The 26,422-nt window shown below is 40.0% G+C and overlaps 1 protein-coding gene across 2 annotated transcripts in view; it reads left to right on the plus strand.

Annotated features, from left to right (window-relative positions):
- USP22 (ubiquitin specific peptidase 22) overlaps positions 1-26,422 on the plus strand; it is a 63,607-nt gene that overhangs the window by 27,665 nt on the left and 9,520 nt on the right. For both annotated transcript variants that reach the window (XM_063314797.1, XM_063314798.1), the window contains exons 6-9: positions 16,682-16,851; positions 20,977-21,124; positions 23,717-23,822; positions 24,677-24,835. In XM_063314797.1, the coding sequence (XP_063170867.1) occupies positions 16,682-16,851; positions 20,977-21,124; positions 23,717-23,822; positions 24,677-24,835 (583 nt within the window). The remainder of the gene's footprint in view (positions 1-16,681; positions 16,852-20,976; positions 21,125-23,716; positions 23,823-24,676; positions 24,836-26,422) is intronic.

Consider the following 26,422-nt stretch of genomic DNA (forward strand, 5'->3'; position numbering starts at 1 on the left):
TTTTCTTTCCTTGCACAGCTTATATGTTGCTGGCCCTCCCCTCTTTCTCCCTCTGTAAGAACAGTGTTCCTGAACAGCCTGAGGTATTAGCTAGAGATCAGTCTGCTTCTGATTAGCATATGAAGTTACTTCGTGGCTGAAGACTATTGCTTTAACAATAAGCAGAATTAGACTTCCAAAGTACAGGGGCAATTAGCTAGCGCCACCTGGGATTCCCATTTGTTATGTTGCAAAGAGAAGAAAGGAAAAGCGTAGGAAGAGCCCCTTTAAAAAAAATGGGGAATGAAGGAGGGCAAACCGTTTTCAGGAAATAAAAGGAGGAATGGAAGAGATGCCACAGACAATAGCAACGTAACTGTGGCAGGTGTCTTTTGCAGCTGTGTGACATTCGGCAGTGTGACCTGGGGTAGGAACGCATGAGTGGAATAAATATTGTAATAGTTCTCCGGCCTAAAAGTGGCACCAGGAGGTTGTGTATGCTGAAAAGTAATTTAAAAATTACTTCTGGTTCTCTAGGCAACATCCGGAAACATTGCCTGATCTTTCAATATTATGCAAACGAAGCATGAGTGTCTGTGCGCAACGACAGAGGTGATGGGAAGATGTTGAAAATTGCACACATACTTTAATGACTACTTTTAGACTAGCTGGTTGGTGAACCGGGGCAAAAAAACCCCCCAGCACCGGCTTAATTTAAGCTTGGGAAGACAAGGATAAGCTTTATTATAGTTTTTGTTGAAATGCAGTAGTCTCTAAAAGCCCATGGTTGAAAAATGGGTTTCCTGATTAAGTTAATTATGATAAACTTAAGTCAGAAGTGGTATTTTGTCTATGTGAGATATGTATGTGTAAATGAATAATATAACCTCTCATTTAGTAAAAAAACGAATAGAGTTCTTGCTAATTAAACCTCTAATTTAATACCAATTAACTGCCTTGTTTTCAGTTTACTGAAACGATAAAACTATTTTTTAAAATTATTTCTCTGTGAATAGATTCTCCCCAAAGTAACTGTAATGTATGAAAGCAGTGTGAAGCCCTTATCTAAATTATTTACAGTGATGCCAGAAACCCATCCTCTTACAATATTTGTTTGTAAGCCCAGTTGTACAATTCATATTTTAACTCCTTTGTGAATAGCCCCCTTCCCAAATAGAATAGACTGATGAAAGAATCACTTTATTTATTTATATGCATGCATGAGTTACAAAAATCAAAGCCCTCCTCTTTTTCAGTGTCTTTTTTTTTCTAATTTGAAAAATACAAAATCATGACCTTGGTTTAGCAAGTGGTTTGTACTTTCACTAGTAATTGTGTTTTCAGTTCTAATACCGGGGCCTTTCCTTCTTGTACTTGATTCATGTAGTCATGAGAAAATGTGAACCTTTGCTATGTATTTTTTTTCCCCCTTTCTTCCCATCCCCTTCTGCACACTCCCCAAAAGGCATGTGCAGAAACTGCCAGAAAGCTTTTCTGAAAGCTGGCTGCTCCAGGAGGCTCAATTGTACCCAGCCATCTGTGAGAGGAGAATCACACAGCTGCTTCAGAGTTCTAAGAGATTTGTTGCTTATGGAAATCTGTGGACAACATCAACTTTTACTCAAATGAAAGCTCCCAGATTTGCTTCGTAACAGGCTGTATCTGATCTGGTGATTTGGATGCAGTTCCCTTAAGTTCCTAATGGCTTTCATACGTCTGGGATGATCATGTGCCTTAGTGATGCTACTTACCGATTTCTAACTCTGGGATTAAATGATAGATCACAACTGGGTAATAAACTCTTCCTTAAGAAAGCATATAGAAGGGATGCCAAGTTATAACAATTTGTTGCCTTCTGAATGAGTGCTGCCTTTTCAAGCATTCATAATATTCCCTATTTGATGGATGCTAGAACTGTGTAAAATAAAAAGAGGCGCAGTGTTTTTATTTATGTCGATCACTAAACTTGTTTATGGCTACCAGTTGCTTACCTGCTTGGGCTTCTGATACAAACTTACCGTACCAAATTCTGTTGTTTAGGACTTCTATTATTTAACACTTCTAACTGATTTGAAAGAATGCTATTTACACATGCGGTGACTTCTGTGGAACTTTTCAGTTCTCCATTTTAATACTTAAAAGAGTGAATCGATTTGATTTTTTGGAATTTGCTTTCTTTTCTTACAGAAGGGCAACGATTACTAGCTTTAGGTTTGATACTTTTGTAAATTGAATATAAGAGTATATTGTTTGAATTTGGATGGTGTAAATAAGGTAAAATTCCAGCCCTAGAATATTTATCCATCTTTTGAATAAGTTTAACTACTGCAGATGTGTTCTTTGCCAACTTAAACACTTGGAGCCATCCGGTTAAAAAACTTCTTGATTCCATTTGAAATCTAGTAAAATGAGATATCAAAGCCCTCTATGCCCAACAAAGCATTAGATTTGATGAAGGTAAAAATATCCTGCAAGGAATTTTGTGTGAGCTGAAAATGGTAAAGACTGAATGAAAGAGTCATGTTCTGTGAGATGGATGGCTATGTAAATATGATTTATAAATGTTAAGGTTTGCGGAATTTGTTGGTTGAAAGGTCTGATTAACAATGGTGGCAACAATATTATATTCTTTGTGTGTTATAATGGGTATAATTTAATCAGCAATCTGTTCCATTATTATTATTATTATTAGATTAGATTTAGAAGGCTGCCCAACTCCCAAATGACTCTGGACGGCTTTCATAATTAAAAGAGGAAAATGAAGAAAAGAACATGTCTGATTGGACATATTGCCTTACAATATTTTCTTCTTAGGGACCTAGTCAATGCTTTTAGTATTGCTGTTTATAAATAAATAAATTAATAGGTTGGTTCATAACTGTAAATTGACTGAATCCTATTAGATGTCGCAGGGATAGTTATGCTTGCTCATGCATTCCGAAATTGCTGTTTAGAAGGTTCAGCCGAACAAAATCATTGGTGAAAAATCTTAGCAGTTCCATATGGTTTAAAACCCAGCTCTTTGAGGCAGGTATTTTCATTAAACCAGTGAAACATCTCTGTGATGTATATGTGACTCATGGAAGCTTATGTGCATGTCTTCAATTATCTGTGCATCGAAGACAAAGTTAACTGTGCTGCACCAGCTTTTGATTATGCTTTTAATGAGTCACTAGTTAAATTTGGGTGGGAGGAAAATCTTGCATCTGAAATAAGGGATTACTGTACATCTCAGGATCTGGTTGAGGTGGTTTGGCTCTGACCAATTCATATGGGCTTGGTTTTCTTTCCTGCCAAGAGCATCAGCTTTAGAAAACTGTTTTATTTAGAGGGTAAATTGTGTGCATTTCTCTACTCCACCCTGGCTCTTCTATGCCCCTGCTACCAAACTTCTGTATTCAGTGCTGCCTTAATAGTTGGGTGAGTCAGTGTCAGATATTCAGATTCAACAGCTGTGTGCAAACATGCCAGCCTATTGCTAATGCTCGTAAAAAAGCAACTCTTTGCAAACTACTTCTCATTATGATGGCCCTACATGCAGTAATCTAGTCGTTTTCAAAGTGCTCCTTTCCAGATGCATTAAATTACAACTTCCATAAGCCTTGGATTGTAGGAATTGAAATCCAACATATCTGGGGCGGGGGGTAGATTGGGGGGCCTGGCAAAAGACAGTTTGCAAGCCACAGATCTTCACTTCACTGAAGACTGCCATAGAAGAAACTAGGGTTAGGGCTAAAATGGGTATGGCAAACTAAAGTATGCGATCTGTTAGTTTCCTGCCACTCTGTGCCATAGAGCATATGAAGCAGTCCCCTCCAGCTGCTTTCCATGGCTGACTCAGCAGAGGAACTCTATTGTGGAAAATACAGTGTAGGCATGACTAAGTCCTTCTTGGGCTCTAGATCACCACAAAGATGGTTTCCTATTAGCACATCATGAAAAGTGTTAATGTATAGTTCTAATAAAATCACTTGCCCATTTTTCACAGCTCATGAAATTAAGCCTTTCTTCAAGTTTATGAACTAATGCCATTAAGAATACTGTATTTGTGTAGTTATAGATAAACTTAAGGATGCAGTGGAACAATGATATAACTTACTGCATTTGCACACAGATAATTAGTGTAGTGTTGCATCTTTTGGTACCTCCGTTAGCGCAAGTTTTTAGATCTTAATCATTGCATTGGATGAATTACATGGCCATGATACGGAAAGAAGAAAGATGGAAAAGAATGTAAGCTGTATCATGCAGTTCTTCATGGTATTTACTAAACATATTTTGTCTTTCTGGTTCAAATAATGTTGAAACCAATTAATAGCAAGAAAGCTTAAGATAAAATGCAAATCCATCATGAAAATAAAATAAATAAATAAATCCAGTTAAAAACACATCAGTAGGAAAGAAATGACGCTCCAATTAAAATTTAGCAACAAGCCAGGGGCATACATGGAAAAATGAAGGATTGTCACAGTCCTTTTCTAAATCTTCTCAAAGTAGATTTAGAAGGCCCTCTTTAGGCCAGAAAAAATGTCCAAAGCAATGTCCCATTGCCTTTCAGTCACTTCTGTACCATAGATGTCACAGCAGGTAAATTGTTTCTTGAGTTATTTGTTGAATTGTTTCTTCAGTTGTTCACAATTGAATTGTAAATTGTTTCCTCTAATTTGTAGCACGTAGCTGCTTAACTTCTCGCAGTTAATGCAAATCTTTTTTCCTTTTTTTTTTTTTTGACTCCATGAGTTGAGCTTGACTCTTGATGACTGTAGCCAAGCTATATATTCTTAAGAAGAAATTACCCATGTAATATTTATTTATTTATGAAATTTATATCACCGCCCATTTGGCCCCCCCCAGGGAGGGACTCTGGGCAGTTTACAATAAAAATAAAATTTAAAATTCAGTACAAACTATAAATAATATATTAAATAGAAATAGAAATAGAATGTAAAAATATAAAATGCAATAAAATCCGGATGGCAGTAAGGTTCTACTTTAGACCGTGAATATACAAGGGGCCATTCTAAGGTGCTAGCCATCTCCAAGAATGACCATTCCCCTCCCCACCCCAGGCGCGCTGACAGAACCAGCTCTTCAGTTTTTTTACGAAAGTCCAGGAGAGAGGGGGCCTGCCTCACCTCCGGGCAGGCCCGCAACTAGGGTCTGTGTCACCCAGGGCAAACATGGATTCCACGCCCCCCCCATGGGTTGGTGAGGGAGGTGTTAGCAAGTTTTATTATTCTATTATACATTGAAATTAATAAAACATTCAGTATACAAATACTGTTTTCTATTTTGGTGCCCCCCCAGCGTGGCGCCTGGGGCACATGCCCCACTTGCCCCCCTAATTGCGGCCCTGCCTCCAAGGGAAGAATGTTCCAGAGGGCGGGAGCTACTGCAGAGAAGGCCCGCTTCCTGGCCCCGCCAGGTGGAATTCTCTTGCAGACGGGGTCTGTAACATGCCCTCTCTGCATGACCGGGTGGGGCGGGTCGATGAAGCATAGTGATGATGGAAGTGTTCTGTGGAAGTGCATGGTCTCAAGATTTACTCTTTAATACAGGTAATAATAAACATACTATAATTATTATGTATATTATAGCAGTAGGCATCTACCCAAATGTTGGATAGCTAGTTTAGAGGGAACAGAAGCAAGATGAGTCTGAATGAAATGAGGTAGAAAGTAATCACAGACTGAGGAATGAACGTAATGCAAAGGAGCAAAATTAAAGTTGAGTTTGATTCCTAGTGACCTGATGAACACATCCATGTGGTTTTCATGGGGACAGTATAGTGGTGTGAGTATAGAGGAGAGAGAAAGACATCTCTTAACGGTTTGGTCGGCTTGCAGATTCAGAGGGGGACAGGTGACTTGGAGTGCATGTAGGCAGTATGTATGTTGCACCTATTGGCACCTCTTCTTTTCCTAGGCTATCATGTGAACCCAGGAGAATATGTAGTTTATTTTAAGGAATTGCTGATAGATGCGTTCTGAATCACCTTTCCTTTTCAGATCTGAATTGCTTTTCAGCCCTATTACATATTTAGTCCATGCCTGTTCTTCAGCTTTATTGGTAGTGAGCTCCAGGAACATTTAAGAATCTCAAAAGGTCTGTTTTGGTGTGTTTGCTGGTTTGTATGATGAGCTGCTGTTGCATTTATTTAAATGCTGGCATTGGTGACAGAAGCTGACAGTAAGAGTGTGTGATTTGCTTTGTTTTTTTATTGTAATGTTACTGAATGCTCTTCCATGCAGCTAAGCAGCATTAGTCCTTTTTTGCAGCTGGCAAGCTATCCCTGTGTAAATGTTTGAAAGCATTTAAGAAACTCTTATCATGGTAGTGAAAGTATGAGTGTGCTTTTCCAGCTGTGTTAGGATATTCAAGCTGATAGCTGTTAACTAATTGCTAGTTAAAGAATGAGAGAACTGCCCCATGTGTTGGGGCCAGTGTTTCAGATTAAGTTAGCTTGTCAAAACTGAGTGGGATTTAATTTTCTTTGTTTTCATTTTCTAAATCTGTGCCCTTCGCTAATCTATCTGCAAGTTGGCTAGCTGGCAGAAATCAACATGAACTATCACCCAATCTACATCTGTGGCCCTGAATAAAAAGCAAGGGAGTAAAGGACTCATATAAAGTTCCCATTGTTTTATATGGCCAGAACGCTCAGAATGTTTTTAGTTTTGCTCCGACAGAACATTTTAGCGGCTTTCAGATTTTCTGTTTCAACAGCCTACTTGAAACACCCTGATAAAATATTCTGGGTGTGGATGCTTTGTTCCAAATGAGAAGCAAAACACATTTTCTGTTTCTTTCCTACCCTAATACCAAAGGAACTATTATTTAGGGAAACGTATAGCCAAGTTACCAATATTCAGTGGTGGAAACAGTCAGCATGACAGGTCAGTTGGTCTTCTGGAAGAGAATAGAACTTGGTCTGCTTGGAGCTTAACAGATTAGCTAATAAAAGCTGATGGCCATGGAGGGCAAGGTTGCGTATCCAAGTGCCTTTCAGATTAGGACATATGATCAGTTTCCCTGAAAATTACGATAAATTTCTTAATTACAGCTAAAGAAATGTAAACTTACCTGGATCTTTGAATAAACAGAAATTGAAAGGAGGGCCTTCTGTAACCATAGTTCACAGCAAAATGTATACGATCTTCCATTTCTTGGCAGAATTGGTTATTTCTTCCAATGTGTTCTTTGTGGTGAGAAAATACAGCATATAAAAACATTGATGGTGACCTGGTTTTAGTACTGTAGAACTGTAGGAATTGCACTGTGTCTGTTTGGCATATTTTCATACATATTAATACTTAATATCTAGGGCTGGCTTGTAAAAGCTATTGGCAGCTGGTCTGTTCTTCCCATTTTTGAAACATGAAATCTGTTGTGAATAGTGATAAGAATATATAAGCAACATATGGTGAGTTACTGGGATGATGGAGGAAAGGAATTTGTGTATGAACTATATTTCGTCAGTTTAGTGGGAGTGAGTCTCATTTGCTAAAGATACCATCTGCACAAATTTAATTCTGGCCTCAGAACTCCAATCCGGTTAATATAAAATCTCCTCTTTATAAAATCCTCATTCTGTTACAGAAATATGTGCAACATGAAATACATCTAGATACCTATTTTGCCATCCAGAAGTCTTCTAATTTTCAACACTCTCCCTAGGGGACACCCAGATTTTTAAATAGTCATTGAATACTACTATACTCTGGGTCCCCTGGGTTTAGGTGACACTGAGGTTAACACTGGCCATTTTAAAAAGGGATTTGAACATTTCATATTAAAACTCTTCAAGTTGAAGAAGTAAACCTTAAACAAATAGGATTTTCGGCTAAGCAAAATGTTTTCCTGAATGGGACAGAGGTTCATGTATGTTCTCACTCTTAGCTGGATATTTGGTTGATTCCACTTCGTCACCTAAAAATATGAAATTGAAACTACATCTCCCTGACAAGCTTGTTTATTTATCACATTTCTAAAGCCTCCTGACACCATAGCAGCTCTGTGGAATATTCTCTGCAAGATGTTTTCAGCTTAACTCTTTCCCTTCTGCTTTAATGTCTGAATTATGAGCATCTGTCTCTTGCGCTGTTAGGTCTTCTATTTGCATGAACTCCCAGCTCTGAAAGTGAAATTCCAACTAATACTGATGGGAAATCTTCTAATTCCAGCAGTGTCTCTCTTTTTAGGTCTCTGTATCTTTTGCCTTCTCTGGCACTCGCCTTTCTTAGGTGGCAGGAATGGAACGGCTTGTTTCTTACAAGCACTCTTTGTTTTCAGCTTTACCAAAGTATTTTTAATCAAGGCAATTGGACTTCTTCAGAATAGATTCCAAGATATAGATATAGTAGGGGATCTATTTCTTAAACTTTTAAGTTTGCAACTTGTGGTTCTGATATTACCATTGGAAGCATTAATGTGGCAAACGTGTTGGAGAACTGGAGAATTCCTTGAACCTTTTGTTAGTTCCTAGTGGTACCATTTGCAGTGATCACTGTTTTCAGCCCAGCAGTGTTCTTAATCATCACTTGCGTATCTGATTTCCTGGCTCTTGTCATGTACTACCTCTAAGTATATGTTTCTATATCCTATTTAGGGAGTTCGTGTAGCTCTGATTCTTGCCTAGAGGCAGAGATACTTAGGATATTCACTTTTTTTCTGAAATACTCATTGAAATATTTTTTTATGTCTCAAATTTGTGTCTCAAATTTGTGTCTCAAATTTGTACTACCGCCCATCTACCCCCAAGGAGGGACTCTGAGCAGTTCACAATAAGTTAATCAATTAAAACATCAAAACAATAATCATAATAGAACATGAATATAATACAGTACAGTATAAAATTAAAAAGTAAAATAGAAATCCAGATGGCTGTAAAAGATCATAAATATGAGGGAAGCACTCTAAGGTGCCAGCCATCCCCCAGACTGACTACCCCCCTCCCCACCCCCAGGCACGGCAGCAATGCCAAGTCTTCAGGGACTTCCTGTAGGTCAAAGGGGATGGAGCTTGCCTGACCTCCGGTGGCAGGATGTTCCAGAGGGCAGGTGCCACTGCAGAGAAGGCTCATTTCCTGGACCCCGCCAGATGGAATTCTCTTATAGACGGGGTCTGTAGCATGCCCTCTCTGCATGACTGGGTGGGACGGGCTGATGTCATGGGGATGAGACGGTCCCTCAGGTAACCCGGTCCCATGCCATGTAGGGCTTTAAAGGAGATAATCAACACCTTGAATTGGACCCAGAAGCAAACTGGCACCCAGTGCAGCTTGTGTAGTAGAGGTGTTATTTGCGCCCTTCTAGGGGCGCTGACAATAACCCGCGCAGCTGCATTCTGGACAAGCTGAAGCTTCCGGATGCTCTTCAAGTGTATGTGAAGAGGCTGATTCCTTCCTGTATTGCAAAATGAATTTTTTTCCTGAATCTGGTTGGAAATTAACTACATTAATCTGGTTTGGCCTTAACTACATTAAGGTACATGTTTCCTTGCTAGGTGACTTTTGCAGGCTCATCCTAGTGTAAAGATACTTACCGTATATATTCGCGGATCAGCTGAGAATTTTAGTTGCCAAAATACACCCCCAAAATTGGGTTTGGCTTATCCACAGATGGGATTATCCGCAAGTATATATGGTAATACTTTTTAAAAGTACCTGTATATCCTTGCATACAAGCCCATCCACGAATAACCCAACCCTCAAATTTTTCAGTAAAATACCAGGAAAAATGTGGATCAGCTTATCTGCGGGTGGGGCATTTTTCATGGTATTTGCGTTAAAATTTTGAGGGTTGGCTTATCCGTGGATGGGCTTATTCGCGAGTATATACAGCAGGGTTTCTCAGCCAGGGTTCCACAAGAGGTCACGAGGGATTCCCTGGGAGATCTTGATTTATTTAAAAAATTATTTCATATTCAGGCAACTTCACATTAAAGAGGTAAGTTTCATTCGTTAGTTTAAAAACACTGTTAATGCATATATACAGGCCTACACATTAAATGAATGTAATAATTTTGTAACTTGTGGCCTATATTTGAGCCTGAATGAGCAGGGGTTCCTTCCTGAGGCCTGAAAAATATTTCAAGGGTTCAGCGAGGTTGAAAGGCTGATATACAGTAAATGCTTTGGTGTTGATTTTAAACAAGGCAAGCAATTTGATGCGAGGTTACTGCAGAACTCTTTCAGTGTTGATTTCCAGTGCTGTTGAGGGCTGCAGAACTGAACTGCTTCCAAATTTCTGGTAGAAAGCTTGGTATGAGTTAGAATACAGGAAGTTAATGACACTTCCAAGTCACCGTTACCTGTCCCCCTGTCATGAGTGAGGATGGCGAGCAGGGGGCTCCCATCCAGGCTGTAAAGCGCATGCGTAGCACTGAGGAATTGGGCAGCCATTCAAAGAGGCACAGATCGGGCCCGTCTTAACCTTTGGGGTTTATATGTCTGGGTTTTTCCCACGCTTCTTCAGTTTGTTAGGATTTTCCTGGTGTGGCAGCAATAAAACACTAGAGACCTGTTCCTTGTCTCAGCATGGTTCCTGGCTGTTAGGACACCCCCTTTATGTCTGCATTCATTATACATCATGTTTAGGGGCCCTGACCTGTTACTAGTCAAATTATGTTCCATCTTCAACAGAGCTTTTGCGTGATAGTCCTTCTGATTCCCGTTTAGAAATTTCCCAGTGTGGAAATAGCATTTAGGGCTTAAAGAGTAAGTCGTGAAGAAATGCTTATGGCAATGGTGATGTTTAGCCTGAAGAAGAGACCACTGGGACCACCCGTTGTTGTATAAATATATTGCATTTGCTCCAAAGGGAGGTATCCATAAAGCGCAGAGGATTTAACAAACAAAATAACTTCCTGATAGTATGGAGTATTTAACAGGGTGCAAGCCATATTGGAAGATAGTGCATTTCTTATATATCTTAACATCAGCTTGTGTGGACTGGGGAAAATTGCATGGGCCTAGGCACGCTTGCAGAAGTGGATCAGAAAGATGTTATTAAATAAAGTAGACAGGCTGTAATTACACCTTTTAGTATGATACTAAATACTTCATAGGCTCTCTAGAGAGAATAGCTTGAGCCTTTGAAATCTCTGGACTGATTGTTTTGCCTAGTTCAGAGAAGGACTCCTAGTTCAGTGCATACAGTACTTGCTTAGCAAGCAACAGATCCTCTGTGAAACCCGGGTAGCTTGGGAACACATCTCGGTGAAGTTCTGTGACAGAAAAAGCAATCGGTAGCGGCCCTGAGGTAACACAAATATCTACCTGATTTGTTACGGAGTGTCTTCCCATATCCCAGAGTCAGAATTTTTGACTATCCTTTATAGAAATGCAGAATTGGAATTCATAAGATTCTGTCAGTAAGCAAAAGATAGAACCAAGTAACTCACCAGTTTTGCATTTATAATTAATTCCTGTAGTGCCACAATAATAATGCTTTTGGCACTACACCAAGAAATACACGTGAACGATCCGTGGCACGGCACATTAATACTAATAGAAAATAAGCCACATTCAAATTAAAACCAGAGCTGAATATCCAAAGAAAGTTTATATGATGACATAATTTCAGTAACCCAGTAATTAAGTTATAAACTTTTAACAGTCCTCCAGAAAAGCTCCATCTTAAGCTGCTCCTGTGAGGCCATCAATTTTGGGACAAATCTAGCTTCCAGGGAAGTGGGGAATGGGGGGAGAGGAGGAACTGGCTTGTTTACCTTCTGAGCACCTTACAATTTTCTGCTTTACACGGGAAGTACAGTGTGGTAAAGAAAGACTGCAGGAATTTTTGGAAGGACTGGTGTATAAGTTGATTAAACAAACACACGTTATATGCCAAGCAGCTAATGGAAATTTGCCAAAACCCACTGATGCCAGCAAACCCTGGGGACACCCCAAGGAGGCGTTTGAATTTGGAACATAAGTGTGTTGAATGAAAAGTAATGCCCCCACCCGCATAACTGTAGTTTAAATATGGATAGTTGAATAAATGAAACAGGAAAATAATGACTGAAATGAGCAATTTCATTACCAGTATGTACTTCTCTAGGACCATTCACTACACATTTCTGCCAGCGATGGACAAGCTTCTTAAAACCATCACAAAAGAACTCCACACTCTGGCTCTTCAATCACGTCCTTACTGCCCTTTTCACCTTTTCATTTGAATCAAATAGATGCTTACAAAAGTATTCCTTCACTTTGGGGAAAAGGTGGAAGTTGCATAGTGCCAAGTCTGGCCTATATGACAGATGGAGTAAGATTATGAGATCCAACTTCACAATTGCTTCTTGGGTGGCTCATGAGATACGAGACCTAATGTTGTCATGTTGCAGCAAAATTTCCTCCTTGTGCTTCCAAAGTCTGTTTAATCATTGTTTCAAAGTTTTGAGTGTTACAGTGTAGTGCTCTGAGTTGATAGTGGTGCCAGGTTCAAGGAAATCCATGTGAATAACATCATCTGCATCCTAAAAAACTGTAACCATGAGTTTTCCTACCGAAGCCTGGGTTTTACGTTTTTTTTGCAGGTGAAGCTTTGTGATGATGCTCCATGGACTGATGCTTCAATTCTGGCTTATAACAATGAGCCTATGTTTAGTTGGCTGTCACTTGCTCTGAAGAAATTCCTCACCTTCATTCCCATAGCATGACAATAATTGCTGGCAAATTTCAACTATTGACGTTTTCATCTCTGCCATTAGCATGCAAGGAACCCCTCTTCCATAGACCTTCCAGTATTGAAGAACATCAGTAATGTAACCCATGTGTTCCTGTGAAATGCCACATTTGACAGCAATTTTCCTTCGAGTGATCCACTAGTCGTTATTAATCAGTTCATCAACCTTTCTCATGTGAAACTGTCACAGATGGTCCACTTTGTCCTTGATCACACAAATCAGCTCTACCTGGTTCATCATCATATATTTTTTGGTCCAGGGATGCACAGTATTCACATCAGTGCTGTTATCATCATAAACAACCTGCATTCATAAACAACCTGCATTCAATGGTGAATTTCAATTGGAGGGACTTCTTTGTCAGTCAAAAATTCAGGCAGGGCATGTAATTTAATTCCCACCAACTGAAGTGAAGGAACAGATGCTAAAGAACATCAGAGCTTTGGGGATGTCGGTACTGCCATCTGTTGACAATTTACAACACTGGATGGATTATTTTTCATTCAGCCCTCTTACATTTGATTTATAATGTGTATTTTACTTACTATTTTTAGTTTTTTATGTATTCACTGAGACCAGGCAAGAAGCAAGGGTAAAAATGCAATTGCCCTTGCCTCCTTTCCTCTATTTCTTATATCAGAAATCATTTAACATGGGTCTGCTGTTAACCTTCATATTAAACCTTGTCTTAATCCAATTGTCTTTGTTTGTTTTTTTCCACCGTCTCCCATCACTAGAGATATTTGTAACTGAAATTGGTGATAATGAAACCCTACTAGTTATGCCTGAGTTGCAGTTATGACAGTCTCATTGGTGGTGACCCTATTTGTTTCTTTTCCTGTAGTCTGTCTACAGTAAACATTGTGATACAAGGGCGGAACAGGGGTTGTTTGCCATGATTAGTGGGACAATATGTTTAAGTTAATTATTAAAGAGCAAAGTAAAGAGGCTGCTACCACCAACACACCTTTTTTCATGTTTTTGGAATCCCTAAGTTTTTCCTTGCTTCCTTCTGTTTCGGGAGTTCTGTGAAAGGATATTTTGCACCAATCCACTCCTGATGGCCAGGACTGACCATACGTTTCTTGTGCAAGGTAGGAGCAGTAGTCATTTTAAGTTGACAGGCGTTCCACGGTTCCATGTTTGACAGAATTGAGTGTATGACATGTCCTCAGATGGTGGCGCCAAGCAAGCTGTCTGGTTATTGCTGTCCTAGCCTTTGAACTCCTTCCCAAGTAAGTACAGGACTTCAAATTCTAGATCTTGCTTTAACCATAACTTACCAAGGTATGTTTTGTCTAATTTCATTGCTGTTTTTGCATATTGCAGGTCATGATGTGATCAGCTGTCAGGCTACCATATGACCCCAGGAATCTTCCAACTTTTGAATTTCCCCAATTTAATATTAGAAGGACCTTTATAAGCAGGCAAGCTTGTGACTGTGTACAAACTATCACATCATGTCTGTAGCAGTGTATTTCCAGATGACATTGCTGGATCCTGCCTTGAAACGGTAGCTAAAATGGGTGGCTTGTTTGGGGACATGTATATTGCAGACAGTAATAGCAAGCTCCATCACAAGACCATTGCACAGATATATAAGATGGGATATAATAAATTTTCATTAGAATGGGGTACTTTATAAAAACCCATTTATTACAGTAATACTGAAAAGCCGAATCATTATTAAAGCAGACGTGGCAATTAATATGGAAAATAACAATCAATCAATCAACTTGTATCTTTTATAATTTGCTTGTTTCAAAAATAGAAATGTGCATTCGTTTAGTACATGCTGTTCTACTGTGATGCTGGTTAATGGTGTGTAATCACCTAAAATAATTTCTCAGAAAAGCTAGGGAAATCCTGTTGGTGACAAATGGAAGCTAGTTTTGTCATTGTTTAAAACTAAACTTTCCTTGCTTTTAAGCAAGAACCCTCACAGGAAAAAAAAAAAAGCATATAAAGTACCTGTGAAGATTATAATGCATAAATGCACACGTTGTTCTAAGCCACAGTTTGTTTTAGCTATTATTTGTTAAATGAGCGACAGCTGGTTGGAGCCAAATCTGCTCACCTGGTCTGGTCATCTAAGAAGTCCTAGAGAAAGTCCCCCCTCTTTACAAGGTGGGTGTGTGGGTGACACGACAGACCTACTCTGTGATAGTCCCCCTTTCTGAGGAATGCTCCCCCCCAGAAGTACATACAGCGTCCACTTCGTTCATGTTCCAGACCCCAGGTTGTGGGCACCTCTTCTGGGTTTTGTTCTTTTGTTCCTGATGGGGTTTTTATTGTGATGTTGGATTTTATCTTTTTTTTCTTCTTCTTGGTATGAATTTGTTGTTATATATTGCCCAGAGTCCTTTGGGATTGGGGCAAATTATAAATACTGTTAAATAAATAAAAAGAAATAAATAAGCCTTGTCCTTGTTCCTTTACTCAATCTATTTTCCAAAGTTGCAGCCAGTAAACACAGTGTATTTAAGTGATGCAGATGTGTCTTGTTTTGCATAATGTATTTTGAATTGCTTCTTGTTTTGGAGTTTGGGCTGGTTAACAAAGAAATAGAGTTGCCTTCTTGGATATAACGTATGGTTGTTTGTGCCTCTGTACAATTAGTCTGCAAATCCACAACATACTATGTCTAGTGCGGCACACTTTCCTAAATAGGATATATGCCACACATGAGTTAAAAGGTGTTTGCAGTTTTCAACATTTATGCCCACAGATTGTAATAAGAATTAAATGCTTAGCTAAAAGGTGACTGTAAAAGTAAAGCAAAGCAAATTCTTGTTGAAAATAAGAAGTGGTTTGTTGGGCTGGGTAGGACAATAGTATTGTGTTAATGACAGTGATTTGGGGAAGGCTTAAGTATTTATCAATACTTAATAGGTTGTCCAGTACAGTGATTCACTGTTCTTAGTCTGCGGTATCCTAGCAACAGAAACACATACCTGCCTGGCAAAGGAAGATGAAAGGCTTTTCAAAAATATTTCTGCATATACAAGGCCATTTAATATTTTGAACCATCTCAGAATTTTAGTTGTATTGCTTTGGAGAGGTAAGAATTTGTGAACCTCCTGGCTGATCATCTGCATCCATTAATATTCTAATTAGTATTTCCTGTTTCATATTGTTTAAGGAGAAAATTTCAGCTGTAATAAAGTTCAAATATTTTATTATCTTCGTGGTTTCAGTTGAAGTCTCTACCTTCATTTCCAGAGCAAACATGTGAATTTATATTTTGTTCCTCCACTCAGACCACCCTTCACCAACATGGATGCTCTCTAGATATGTGGGGTTCCAATTCCCAGAATTCCCAGCCAACATTGGTATTGCTGATAGAGGTCTTGGATGTAAATATTTATGAAAATGAATATGCTGAAAGCTCTTTCCAGTTTTGTTGATGCTATGCTTTCTTAGAGTTTTGCTTCTTTTCTATATTACTTAACAGTGGGGGAAAAAACCCCTAAAATCTAGATGATGGATTATAACTCGTACCATTTCCTACCAAGATGTGGTTATTGCGATTGAACAGTGTCTAGAAACCAAAAATTGAGGTCCTTGGCGCATGCTTTGATCTTCTGGCTAGTATGCAAATATGGACTGCAAGGTTAGCGTTCTGCAACATTTTTAGAGGGTCCAAGCCTTCCCTGATGTTACCTCATACTGACGAAGGTTTGAGAAGCTCTAGTTTTAAGCATGCTACTGTGAGCAGCAGGTACTTTGCTCAGCAATGAAGCAAATACTTGTAACACATGAGACACCTGCCCAAAATCATAGTACCTAGTTGTGCTGCTTGATGTATCTCAGCTATCTGGTTACAAAAGCATTTAAAAGTCTCCTTAAAGTAGGAGAAAATGAACATAATGGAAGGAAAAGGGCAATAGTCACAATCAGGATTTGGCACTGTTTTGCGGTACATAGTGATTGAAAATTTGAGCTGAGGCGAGTTACAGTTCTGTTACCTGAATAATAGTTCACTTGACCTCTTTGTTTCCTTTTTAAACAGGTCTACGGGGGCTAATTAATCTTGGGAACACGTGTTTTATGAACTGTATTGTCCAAGCACTTACTCACACTCCACTACTGCGAGATTTCTTCCTCTCTGACAGACACAAATGTGAAATGCAAAGCCCCAGCTCGTGTCTGGTCTGTGAAATGTCTACGCTCTTTCAGGAGGTAAGTCGCCCTTTTGCCGTCGTTGAGAAGGTTCAGCTTTAATCTTTGCAGCATGTGAGAGGCAACCTGAGATTGCTCTACTTATATTTTAGGTCTCCTTCATTTCATCTTCCATAACGCTCCCATTTGCAAGGTGCACAGGCTTTGAAGATAGAACAATAGCCATAATTTGCTCTGTCAATTTAAAGACAAAGCAATAATGTATGCAAGTTCAGGTTAGCAGACTTGGTTGAAAACATGTTTTCAGTTTGGTCAGCTGACTGGGATTGATTATTTGCCCTCAAGTCAGTGTTGACTCTTAGCAACCACACAGATGGGTTTTCTCGTGATGATCCTTCCTTTTTCACGATGATCCTTCCCTAACCTAGTCTTTCAGGTCTTACACTGTTGCACCCATTGCCACTGTAACTGAGTCCCTCCACCTTGCTGCTGCTTGTCCTCTTCTTCTCTTTCCTTCCACCTTCCCCACCATCAGAACCTTCTCCAAAGAGCTGGGTGTGTTCAAAGTAGGATAATTTGAGCCTATCATTTGTGCCTTGAGTGAGAACTCTGGGTTGATTCCTTCAATGATCCATTCGTTTGTTTTCTTGGCTGTTGTCAGGGCTGGCACAAGAACAGTGTCAAGTCAATATATTCCAAACTCCAGTTCTTTATTGCTTTCACTGTACAGACAGAATCTTGCCAGACTAAAGCTGCTCTAAGTAATCTAAGGGTAAATAATCTGTGAGACTCTAGGGCGGACCAACCTTGAACCTCTTAACTTTCCCAGCAACAGACTCTGGACTGTGAATCCTCTTACCTGGCTGGAACGTGCCCCCTCCTTCCTGGGAATCAGTGCCGCCGCCAAATTCCACTACAGCTGTCCACGGTCTTCTCAGGAGTTTTCTCCGATAGCAAAGTTCAAAGGCGCCAATACTCTTCCTCTCCTGCTTCTTCAAAGTCCAACTTAGCATCCATAGAGTGCCACAGGGAATACCCTGGCTTGCACGATTCTGATCTTTGTAGGTATAGGCGCATCACAGCATCTGAACATCTTTTCCAAGACCTTAATGGCTGCTGTACCAAGTGCCAGTCTGTGGTGTATTTCTTGACTTTATTGGTGATGGTTGATCCTAAAAGGTAGACACCATCTACCACTTCAATATCTTCCATTATAAATTCTAATTGGTCAGCTAGTTTGATCATAAATCACAGAGTATCTGCTACAGTACCAGATGAAATTGTGGATGAATAAATATGAGTCCAACTGTTCGTGATTCCATTCTTAAGGAATAAATTGAGCTTAATGATAGCTTCTGCTAAAACTCTCAGGCTCTTTCTAACTGTGGCTAAGGAGTGAATTCCCTTTCAGATACGCTGCAGGAGCATGGCCCTTTCCTTTTCCCATATCTTAATCCATGTCTACTTTTTAAAAAAACTGTACGCAGTCACCACCATGGATTTTAATTAACATTTGGACCCTTTCTCACTCTCTTGGCCTTTCCCGTCTCTCTGTGCTTTCAAGTAGGGCACTGCCTTACCACACAAAAAAGACTAAAGTGATACTTACTCTTTGCAAGCCTGCTGATGGTATGTCAATTAGCTGTGCAGTGCTTTAGGTTAAATTCAAAAGAGTTACTTCAGAACACCCAGGAGCACCTTTCTGCAGCAGCTGAACCAATCCTGGAAAAAGACATGGCTGCTTTAATGAGTTGCGGACAGGCGCTGTCTTCACGCTCCCACGCATTCAGAAGCACCTCTTATGAATTGAATCCAGAGCATTTCATAGCTTAATGCAGTGTTTCTCAACATTGGCAAGAATTCTGGGAGTTGAAGTCCACACAGCTTAAAGTTGCCAAGGTTGAGAAACATTTGCCTAATGTACGTGCAGACCTGTTCTAAAGTCCTTTGAATGAGCAGTGGATCAGCTGAAATGCTAAAATGTTAGGGCTGCCCAGACAGCATAACTTACACTTGGTCCCTGCCAGGTCTGTTGGTTAAAAGCCTCCTGTTCAGGATACAGGTAGTCCTTGCTTAATGACCACAATTGAGACTGGAGTTTCGGTTGCTAAGCAAAGCATCATTAAGCAAATCTAACCTGACTTTAAGCAAATCTGACCTTTTGTGGGGCAGCTGTTAAGCAAATCACCACGGGCATTAAGCGAACTATGTAGTCGTTAAGCAAATCATGCAGTTCCCCATTGATTTTGCTTGTCAGAAGCCAGCCAGGAAGGTAAAAATGGTGATCACATGACCATGGGATGCTGCAACAGCCATAAATGCGAACCAGTGCCAAGCACTCAAATCATGATCATGTGACTGTGGGGACACTGCAGTGGTCGTAAGTGTGAGAACCAGTTGTAAATCAGTTTTATCAGCACTGTCGTAAGTCTGAAGCATCACTAAATGAATGGTTGTTAAGTGAGGACTACCTGTAACAGCAACTAGTTTGAGAGGTTCCTTAAGATTTTTATTCATCTTAATGAAACTCTGAGAAATACTTATCAGGGGGTGCAGTGAAGTAATTATGGAAAGAGTAACTGGGCAGAGTAATTGGATAATTCCAGAACTAATTGTTAGAATGGAAAAGTTTTATTGCTGCCGTTCTCTGAATTATATTGTCACAACTGCTGCATCAGCAGATTTCAGTTATGCCCAGGCGCTGGTCTCTTTGTGTCATTGCTGTTGGCATCCCAGAATTGCTTATTGATCCTTTTGAATATAAAAGGCACTTGTGCACTGTTGCATTGCTGTAGTGTGGTTTCAAGCCAAGAAAACTCTAGCTCAGCAAGGAAAAGCTTTTTCCTCCCAGATACATATGAGGTCTGTAACTTAGGAAGGATGCTCCCCACCCTACATTCTAAGATGACTGGTTAAGATATTGGCCTGATGCAGATATAAAGCAGTTTGGATTTAACTTACCAAGCCACAGGAATTTGTTGTCCTCAGTGACCTCATTAAAGAACTGAGCTTCCTTCAGCACAGAACGTTTAAAAATGATCCGGAAAGTGCACACGCTGTGTCTCCTATGCAGCGGTATAGATAATACTGTCTAGATGTCATCTGTGAGACCACTGCTCCGTACATCAGTGCACATTTTTAGCTAGTAACATCACATGCGCTTGTATCTATGGCATGGGTATAAGGAACGTCCTGGAGAAAGCCAGCTGTCATTTTCCAGGGGGATAGAACGGCTTGCTCCTCAGGAAAAAAGATCCTTGTGTTTCCTTCTTAGGAATGAGGCGTCAAGGACCAGCTTCGGATTCACTCCGTGCGTGTCCTAGTGAAATAGAGCTCTGTCCGTTGCACAGTTTTGTTCATTTTATTCTGTACGAACAGGCCAGGCAGAACTTCTGACCCCTGAGTCTGGCTAATCTTTTTAAGAATCGGAGACAAGCTGGGACTTCGCAACAACATAAGAGAAATTTCCTTCCTTCCTTCAGTGGAGAAATAATATCTCATTCTCATCCTTTCTCCTTCATTCTGTTAAATGCATAGGAAAGAGTTTCGGTTGGGGGTCTAATAATGTACCAGAGTTATTTGTAAAAAAATACCATCATCTGCTAGCTTGTTGAACTGATTTTGCAAAATAAATCCTGAGAGGTTTTAAGTCCAGCTAATCTGAGGGCATAACTTGATGTGACAATGAATGTGCCCTTGGCTCTGAAAATGGCCTTTTAAACATTGGTTGCATTATCTTGATCTTTCTCTCTTGCAGTGCTTGTAGAAACGTTGGCAGTGTTATTTTGTTATGTACACCCTCCTTCCTTCCTCCAAGTAACACCTAATGGTATATGACTAGGACATACATGATGCCCGATAGTATTTCGTTTTCTTTTAATGTGGCTGAAAAAGGAAATCCTAAATGAAGTTCCCACTCCTGTCCTCTTTATGAATGGGAACTTCATTTAGGATTTCCATTTTCAGCTGTTGTCCTGGACTGACATGCCTTAGACAATTGCCTTCCAAAGTACTTTGTCTTTCCCAGCCTGCGTATACGTCTTTATAAATATCTAGGGAATAACCCTAGTCTTTCTATGAAGAGTTTTTATATATTTGTTGCTTTGGGGAAAGGAAAATACCTGAACCTTTCGTTTTCTTTCCTGTCCTCCTCCCTCCAACCCACCCCCTTCATTCTGGGAGCAGTTCTACTCTGGGCACCGATCTCCTCACATTCCATATAGGTTATTGCACCTGGTATGGACACACGCACGGCATTTAGCAGGGTACGAGCAACAGGATGCGCATGAGTTCCTCATTGCTGCATTGGATGTGCTACATCGACACTGCAAAGGTAAGTTTCTTTCCTGTGGTTATGCTCCCCAGCACATCTCTGCAGGTTATACTTAGCTGTAAGATATCAGAAGTAGGTTTCTCCTTTGCTCTTTCATAAATTGGCTTGAGGCAACAGTTTCTTATTTCTTATTCGTTTTCATACTAGCTTCTTTACTATTGTCGGTTGTAGCTTAAAAATCCGCGGATTTTGAATTCAGTTAGATTTTGTAGGTTCCAGCATGAAAAAGGAGGAGTAGGTCTAAATATGACTTTTGTTTTGTAACTCCCTGCACCCCTGAAAATAATATAGGCAGTTGATTGAAATAAATGTCTTTTAATCCCCTGAATGTGAACAGGTTTACCATGGCATAATGGACTAGGAGTCCATATCATTCTATGGGAGGAAATATTATTTCCTACTGCTCTGGAAATGGTTACATTAAGAGGAAGAAGTTAACACTGAGATAATTAATGAATTAGCAAGGAAATCTGGCATATGATTGCATTTTATCTTGGCAATCCCAGTCAATTAAGCAAAAGCCACTCTCAGCAGTTTGACAGTGGAATTAATTTCTAAAGGAGCTGATCAGTGCTCCCTTCATTGAATATAGTCAGAGGCTGCGTAGCCTACTATGCAGGGAAGAGGGATTCGATGGTTTAAATGATATTATTCTGAATGATTATGCTGTTGTGAATATGATATGCTATGTACATCAATACCAAGTTTAGTTTCTTTTTTAATTCTTTTAAAATTGCCATTTCAAATGATTTGTAACTGTTGGCTATTTAAATTGGTTGATGTCTGAGAAATGCCAGTGCTGCTACCTTCACTGATCTTTCTAAAGTTCCAGGCATGACCTGGGATCTCTTTTTGTTCCAGCAGTTCCAAGCTTCGCTATAACAGATTTACTAATGAAGGGATAGTTGCAAATAAATATACATTTTCAAGTAAACATTATTTTTTTTCGGTTGGTTCCACCTGGCCAGACCTTGTGGCCACATAAAGCACTTAAAACGGATGAGCCCCGGACAGTTGACTGAACCTTGACATTTGAACTTAATACCACATCAGCCCACATAAAGCAGCATTTTCCCTTAGTGACAACAGCAGCTTTGTCACCTACCAGAAGCAGGGCTTATGCCCACACCTGCAACTGCTCAGTCACTGGGAATCCCCTTTCAGCTCAATTATGCACTTTTTTTTTTTTGGCTCTTGCTGCTGTGTTACGTATTGACAGGTGCAAGAAGGTGGTAATTTCACTTTGCCAGATGTCACAGGAAGCCCAGTGAGTTTGTAATACCTCTCTGTGTTGCTGTGAACAAGCTTACAGAATAGTCTTTAGAGACCCCCCTACTCATTGAGCCTAATTGACTTGGGTAATTGAAAAGGGAGCAGTCTTATTCTCCTGTGGGTACAAATGATGGTCTATTAAGAGTATCCAGCAGGGATCTTACCTGGAGCCCAGTTATAATGTGAAGAGGCCATTTGCCAGATTTCGTGAGCAGATGACAAAAGACTGAAAAGAAAGAAAGGCTTTTTACATGCAAGGATTAAATCTTGGGGGGGGGGGCTGGAGGGGGGAGATTCTTTGTTTTCTTTTGGTGTATATCTTGCTCCAAAACTGACACAGCAGTGCAACTTTTTGTGGCTTCATAAAAGAGACAGGAAAGCCTGTTTTCTTCTTTTTTATTTTTTTGTCAATAGTGATTTAATAGCATACCTTTTACTTGGCTGGAAAGTTGTTAGACAGGTGCTTCATAATGGGTTTGCTAGCGTAGTGCCACATTTTGTCTCAAAACGACAAAACACCAAGTCAGATTCGTGCCATCTTGACATTGGCAAGATTTTTGGCTGTTTCCATTCATCACTTAGGGACTTGTTAGTGCTAGAGTGTCCTCCTAGTCACAGCTAAGAAAGCTCCCCGTCAGGTGTAGAATAAACTTTTTAAAAAAATATAAATTTAGTCTTGCTGTTGGATCAGTTTTTTCTGTTCAGTCACATTGGGATAGCCACGTTATGCGTTAGAATTACTAAATGCTGAACATTTGCTAATGCTTCCTTTTCTACTTTACTTGCCTTGTAGTGATTTTGCTTAGGGTGCGAATAATTATATGTGCAGTTTTCTTAAGGGCGGGAACTCATTTTTCCCTGGAAAGGCTGGCTTATCCTTACACATGTTATTCATGGGCCCCTTGAAGGGTGGTTAAACAGTCATTGTCACTAACTACCTCAGCAGTGCTACCTCTTCTGGAAGCAGTCCTTGGGGCAGAGCAAAACCAGCCAGTTTCCCGCTTAACAATGACATATTACTGTCCCTATGACGGGAAGTCTGTCAAACTACATTTTGGATCAAGTCTCTTCTTTCTTGGTTCGGTAGCGCAGCTTGAAGCAATAAAACAGAAGTAACCTTTTTCAAACCTGTTGTTCCTGATTATTGTCTGTATGTTCTTCCTTATAGCTGTGGCATCATTTTTTTTTTGTACACATACCAGAAAAACTAAGCTTTAGGGAGATGCCTAGTATATAGAGAGAGTAGGGCTCTCTGCACAGCTACATGTGAATATTCAGAGGGCTTGGGAACAAAGTGCTCATTCCCTTTTCTTCCTTCAGGTGACGATAATGGAAAGAAAGCCAACAACCCCAACCACTGTAACTGCATCATAGACCAAATCTTCACAGGTGGATTACAGTCTGATGTCACTTGTCAGGTCTGCCAGTAAGTATGATGAGTTCCTCTTTTAAAAACAGGCGGTCCCTTGATACCAGAATGGTCATACGTTTCTGGTATATAGAGAGAGATCTCGGGCAGAACGCTTCAGTGAGGACCTGTCATAAAGGCAGAATTAAATACTGAAGAGTTAATTGGATCGTGATGGTTGTGCTGTCCAAGATGAACAGCAGTAAAAAAATGACACAACACCTTTCTAATAAACTAACTAACTGCTCTTAAAATCTGCTTGGATTAAGGCACCCTTTTTTCTGTTGAAGATGTGGTAGCAACCTTTTTCAACCATATATAAATAAATATTGTCAGGAATTTAAAATCAGCTTTTGCTTGATTTTAAAGTGAGTGGGCAGCCAGTGTGTTTTTAAATGAAGACCTGAGTTGTCAGAACTTAAAATAACTTTGCACTGTTAAATTACACGGACTGCTCATTATTCCCATTGCTGGTTTATATCTGATGGCTGATATTTTGTCAGCCTAACATTCCCTAACGTTCTGCTCTTGTTATATGTTCTTAAGTCCCCATTAAAGACATTTGAAATTTTCTTTGATTGAAATCTTTCTGTTATGTGAGCACCCCCTAGAGGTGAAGTGCCAACTTTTCTCCCACTTTTGCAATTCATCTTTGAAATAGAAGGATTGCCAGAAGAATGTTTTTCCTCTCAGTGTTTACCCTTGTGAATGTTTTGTAAAGTAATACTGCACTGTTTTCATGGCCTGTTAATTTGCAGGAATATCCCCCCAATATTTATTCTCCCTGTCCCCTCAGTTTTAGCAGGTGAAACTGTTGTTTCTGTCAGATTGTTTGCTTTATAATCCTCTGGCTGAACCTTTTTTCTCCTTAGGGGTGTTTCCACAACGATAGACCCCTTCTGGGACATCAGTCTGGACTTGCCAGGTTCCTCCACCCCATTTTGGCCTCTAAGTCCAGGCAGCGATGGCAGTGTGGTGAACGGGGAGAGCCATGTGTCAGGAACCACCACCCTCACAGACTGCTTGCGAAGGTACAGACTGGCAGACAGCCTTTAGAAAGGAGCAATCTTACCTTCCCTCCTCTTGTCTGCAGATGAGCAGTTGGCAGGCGTATGGCCAAGGAGCAAAGCAGCACCTCGTCTGCAATTATTTCTGCTGAATCATTGTGCAAGCAACTCAGTTCCCTTGTAGAAAAAGAGGCCAGGACAAATTAAGCATGTAGCATAAACTTGATAGAAGCTGGTAGACAAAGACAGATGGCCCCATCAGTTAGCTTTTCCCATGATAGATTTCAGCACTGTTTATCATTGATTATTTTACATGTTCACTGCAGACAATATTGCTTCATTTGATGCAAAACAAGGGAACCTCAAGATAAACATGCCTTAGAGCTTGATCTGTCATCTTCCATATATTTTAAATAATACATTATTGAACTGTGAAATACATATGCAGTATATCTATGGATCAAAAGTACATGTTCATACAGGAATCGGTCCTTTGTTTTCCTTAATTCTGGATAGATTACATCTTACCTATCGCTCTCTTGCTCAGTGAACAGGATTGGAGTCTCTTAGAGGTAAGGAAGGGAAATCTAATATAAAAGAGATTTTGCCAAGCAAAGCAGCCAGCAAAAAGGATAGACCATTGCTTCACCGACTTTTGGACACTGCCAGTTGGCCTTATGAAGAAGACGTTCTACTAGTCTAACAAAAAGTTCTGCTAAAATATAGTGTGAAATGTGTCTAAATATGAACTGAAGCAAGATCAACAGATAAGCAATGTCCAACAGGTTTCATTCTTCTCTCAGAATATAGTAAGCAGACTATTTTTCCATTCCACCTGGTGCAACTGTCACTTCACAAAAGATCTGAGAGGTTATAGAATAATCACCCAACTACCTCTCCTCCTTCAGGAAGATTGAAAAAAATCCTTGCCGGAGAATTTGTTCAGCAGCATACAGAAATCTATATGAAGAGGACTGCACAGACTTTCTTGTCTCCAAATGGATAACAGGCCAGCCCGGCTAGAGGGGTCTCAGTGAGTTTACAATCCATAACACATTCTGCATGTCTGCAGCCTAGGGATCTCAGCCCATTTGGTTCTGCAGTTTCTTTGCAAGAATGGGATTGGGAGATGTTTTCATGTCCCTATCTGGACTTTCCTCTGACATTATGTAATCATTCATAGTCCCAGTTGAATGTTGCAAAATTGAAAGGTATGCTGTCTTTCCACAGCTCTTAACTGTTTACTGAAAAGTTCTCTGCTGTAACTGCTTTGAGGTCAGTTAAAAGGAGATACTCTGCATCATGGTGGTATATTTGTTTACTCACTGAATCTCCATACTGTAATTAGGACTTTGAGACTAAATTATTTGGGATACTTACAGATTGGTTCCATCCCCTAAGATGGTACCATTTTCTTGGGATCTCACAGGCACCTTCAGAACCCTGCTAACCAGATCCCTTAAGCTGTCACCATCAGAATAGTTAAGAACCTAGGAGCAGCAGCACTGGACCAAACTTACGTAGCTCCCATATAATCCCATAACTGTGTCCACTAGTAGACGTTTTGTTAGTCGTCCTAGAGAAATTCTAGGGCTCACTTTCAAATCTTCT

This window comes from Candoia aspera, chromosome 14, assembly GCF_035149785.1.
Source record: "Candoia aspera isolate rCanAsp1 chromosome 14, rCanAsp1.hap2, whole genome shotgun sequence".
NCBI classification, from domain to species: Eukaryota; Metazoa; Chordata; class Lepidosauria; order Squamata; family Boidae; genus Candoia; species Candoia aspera.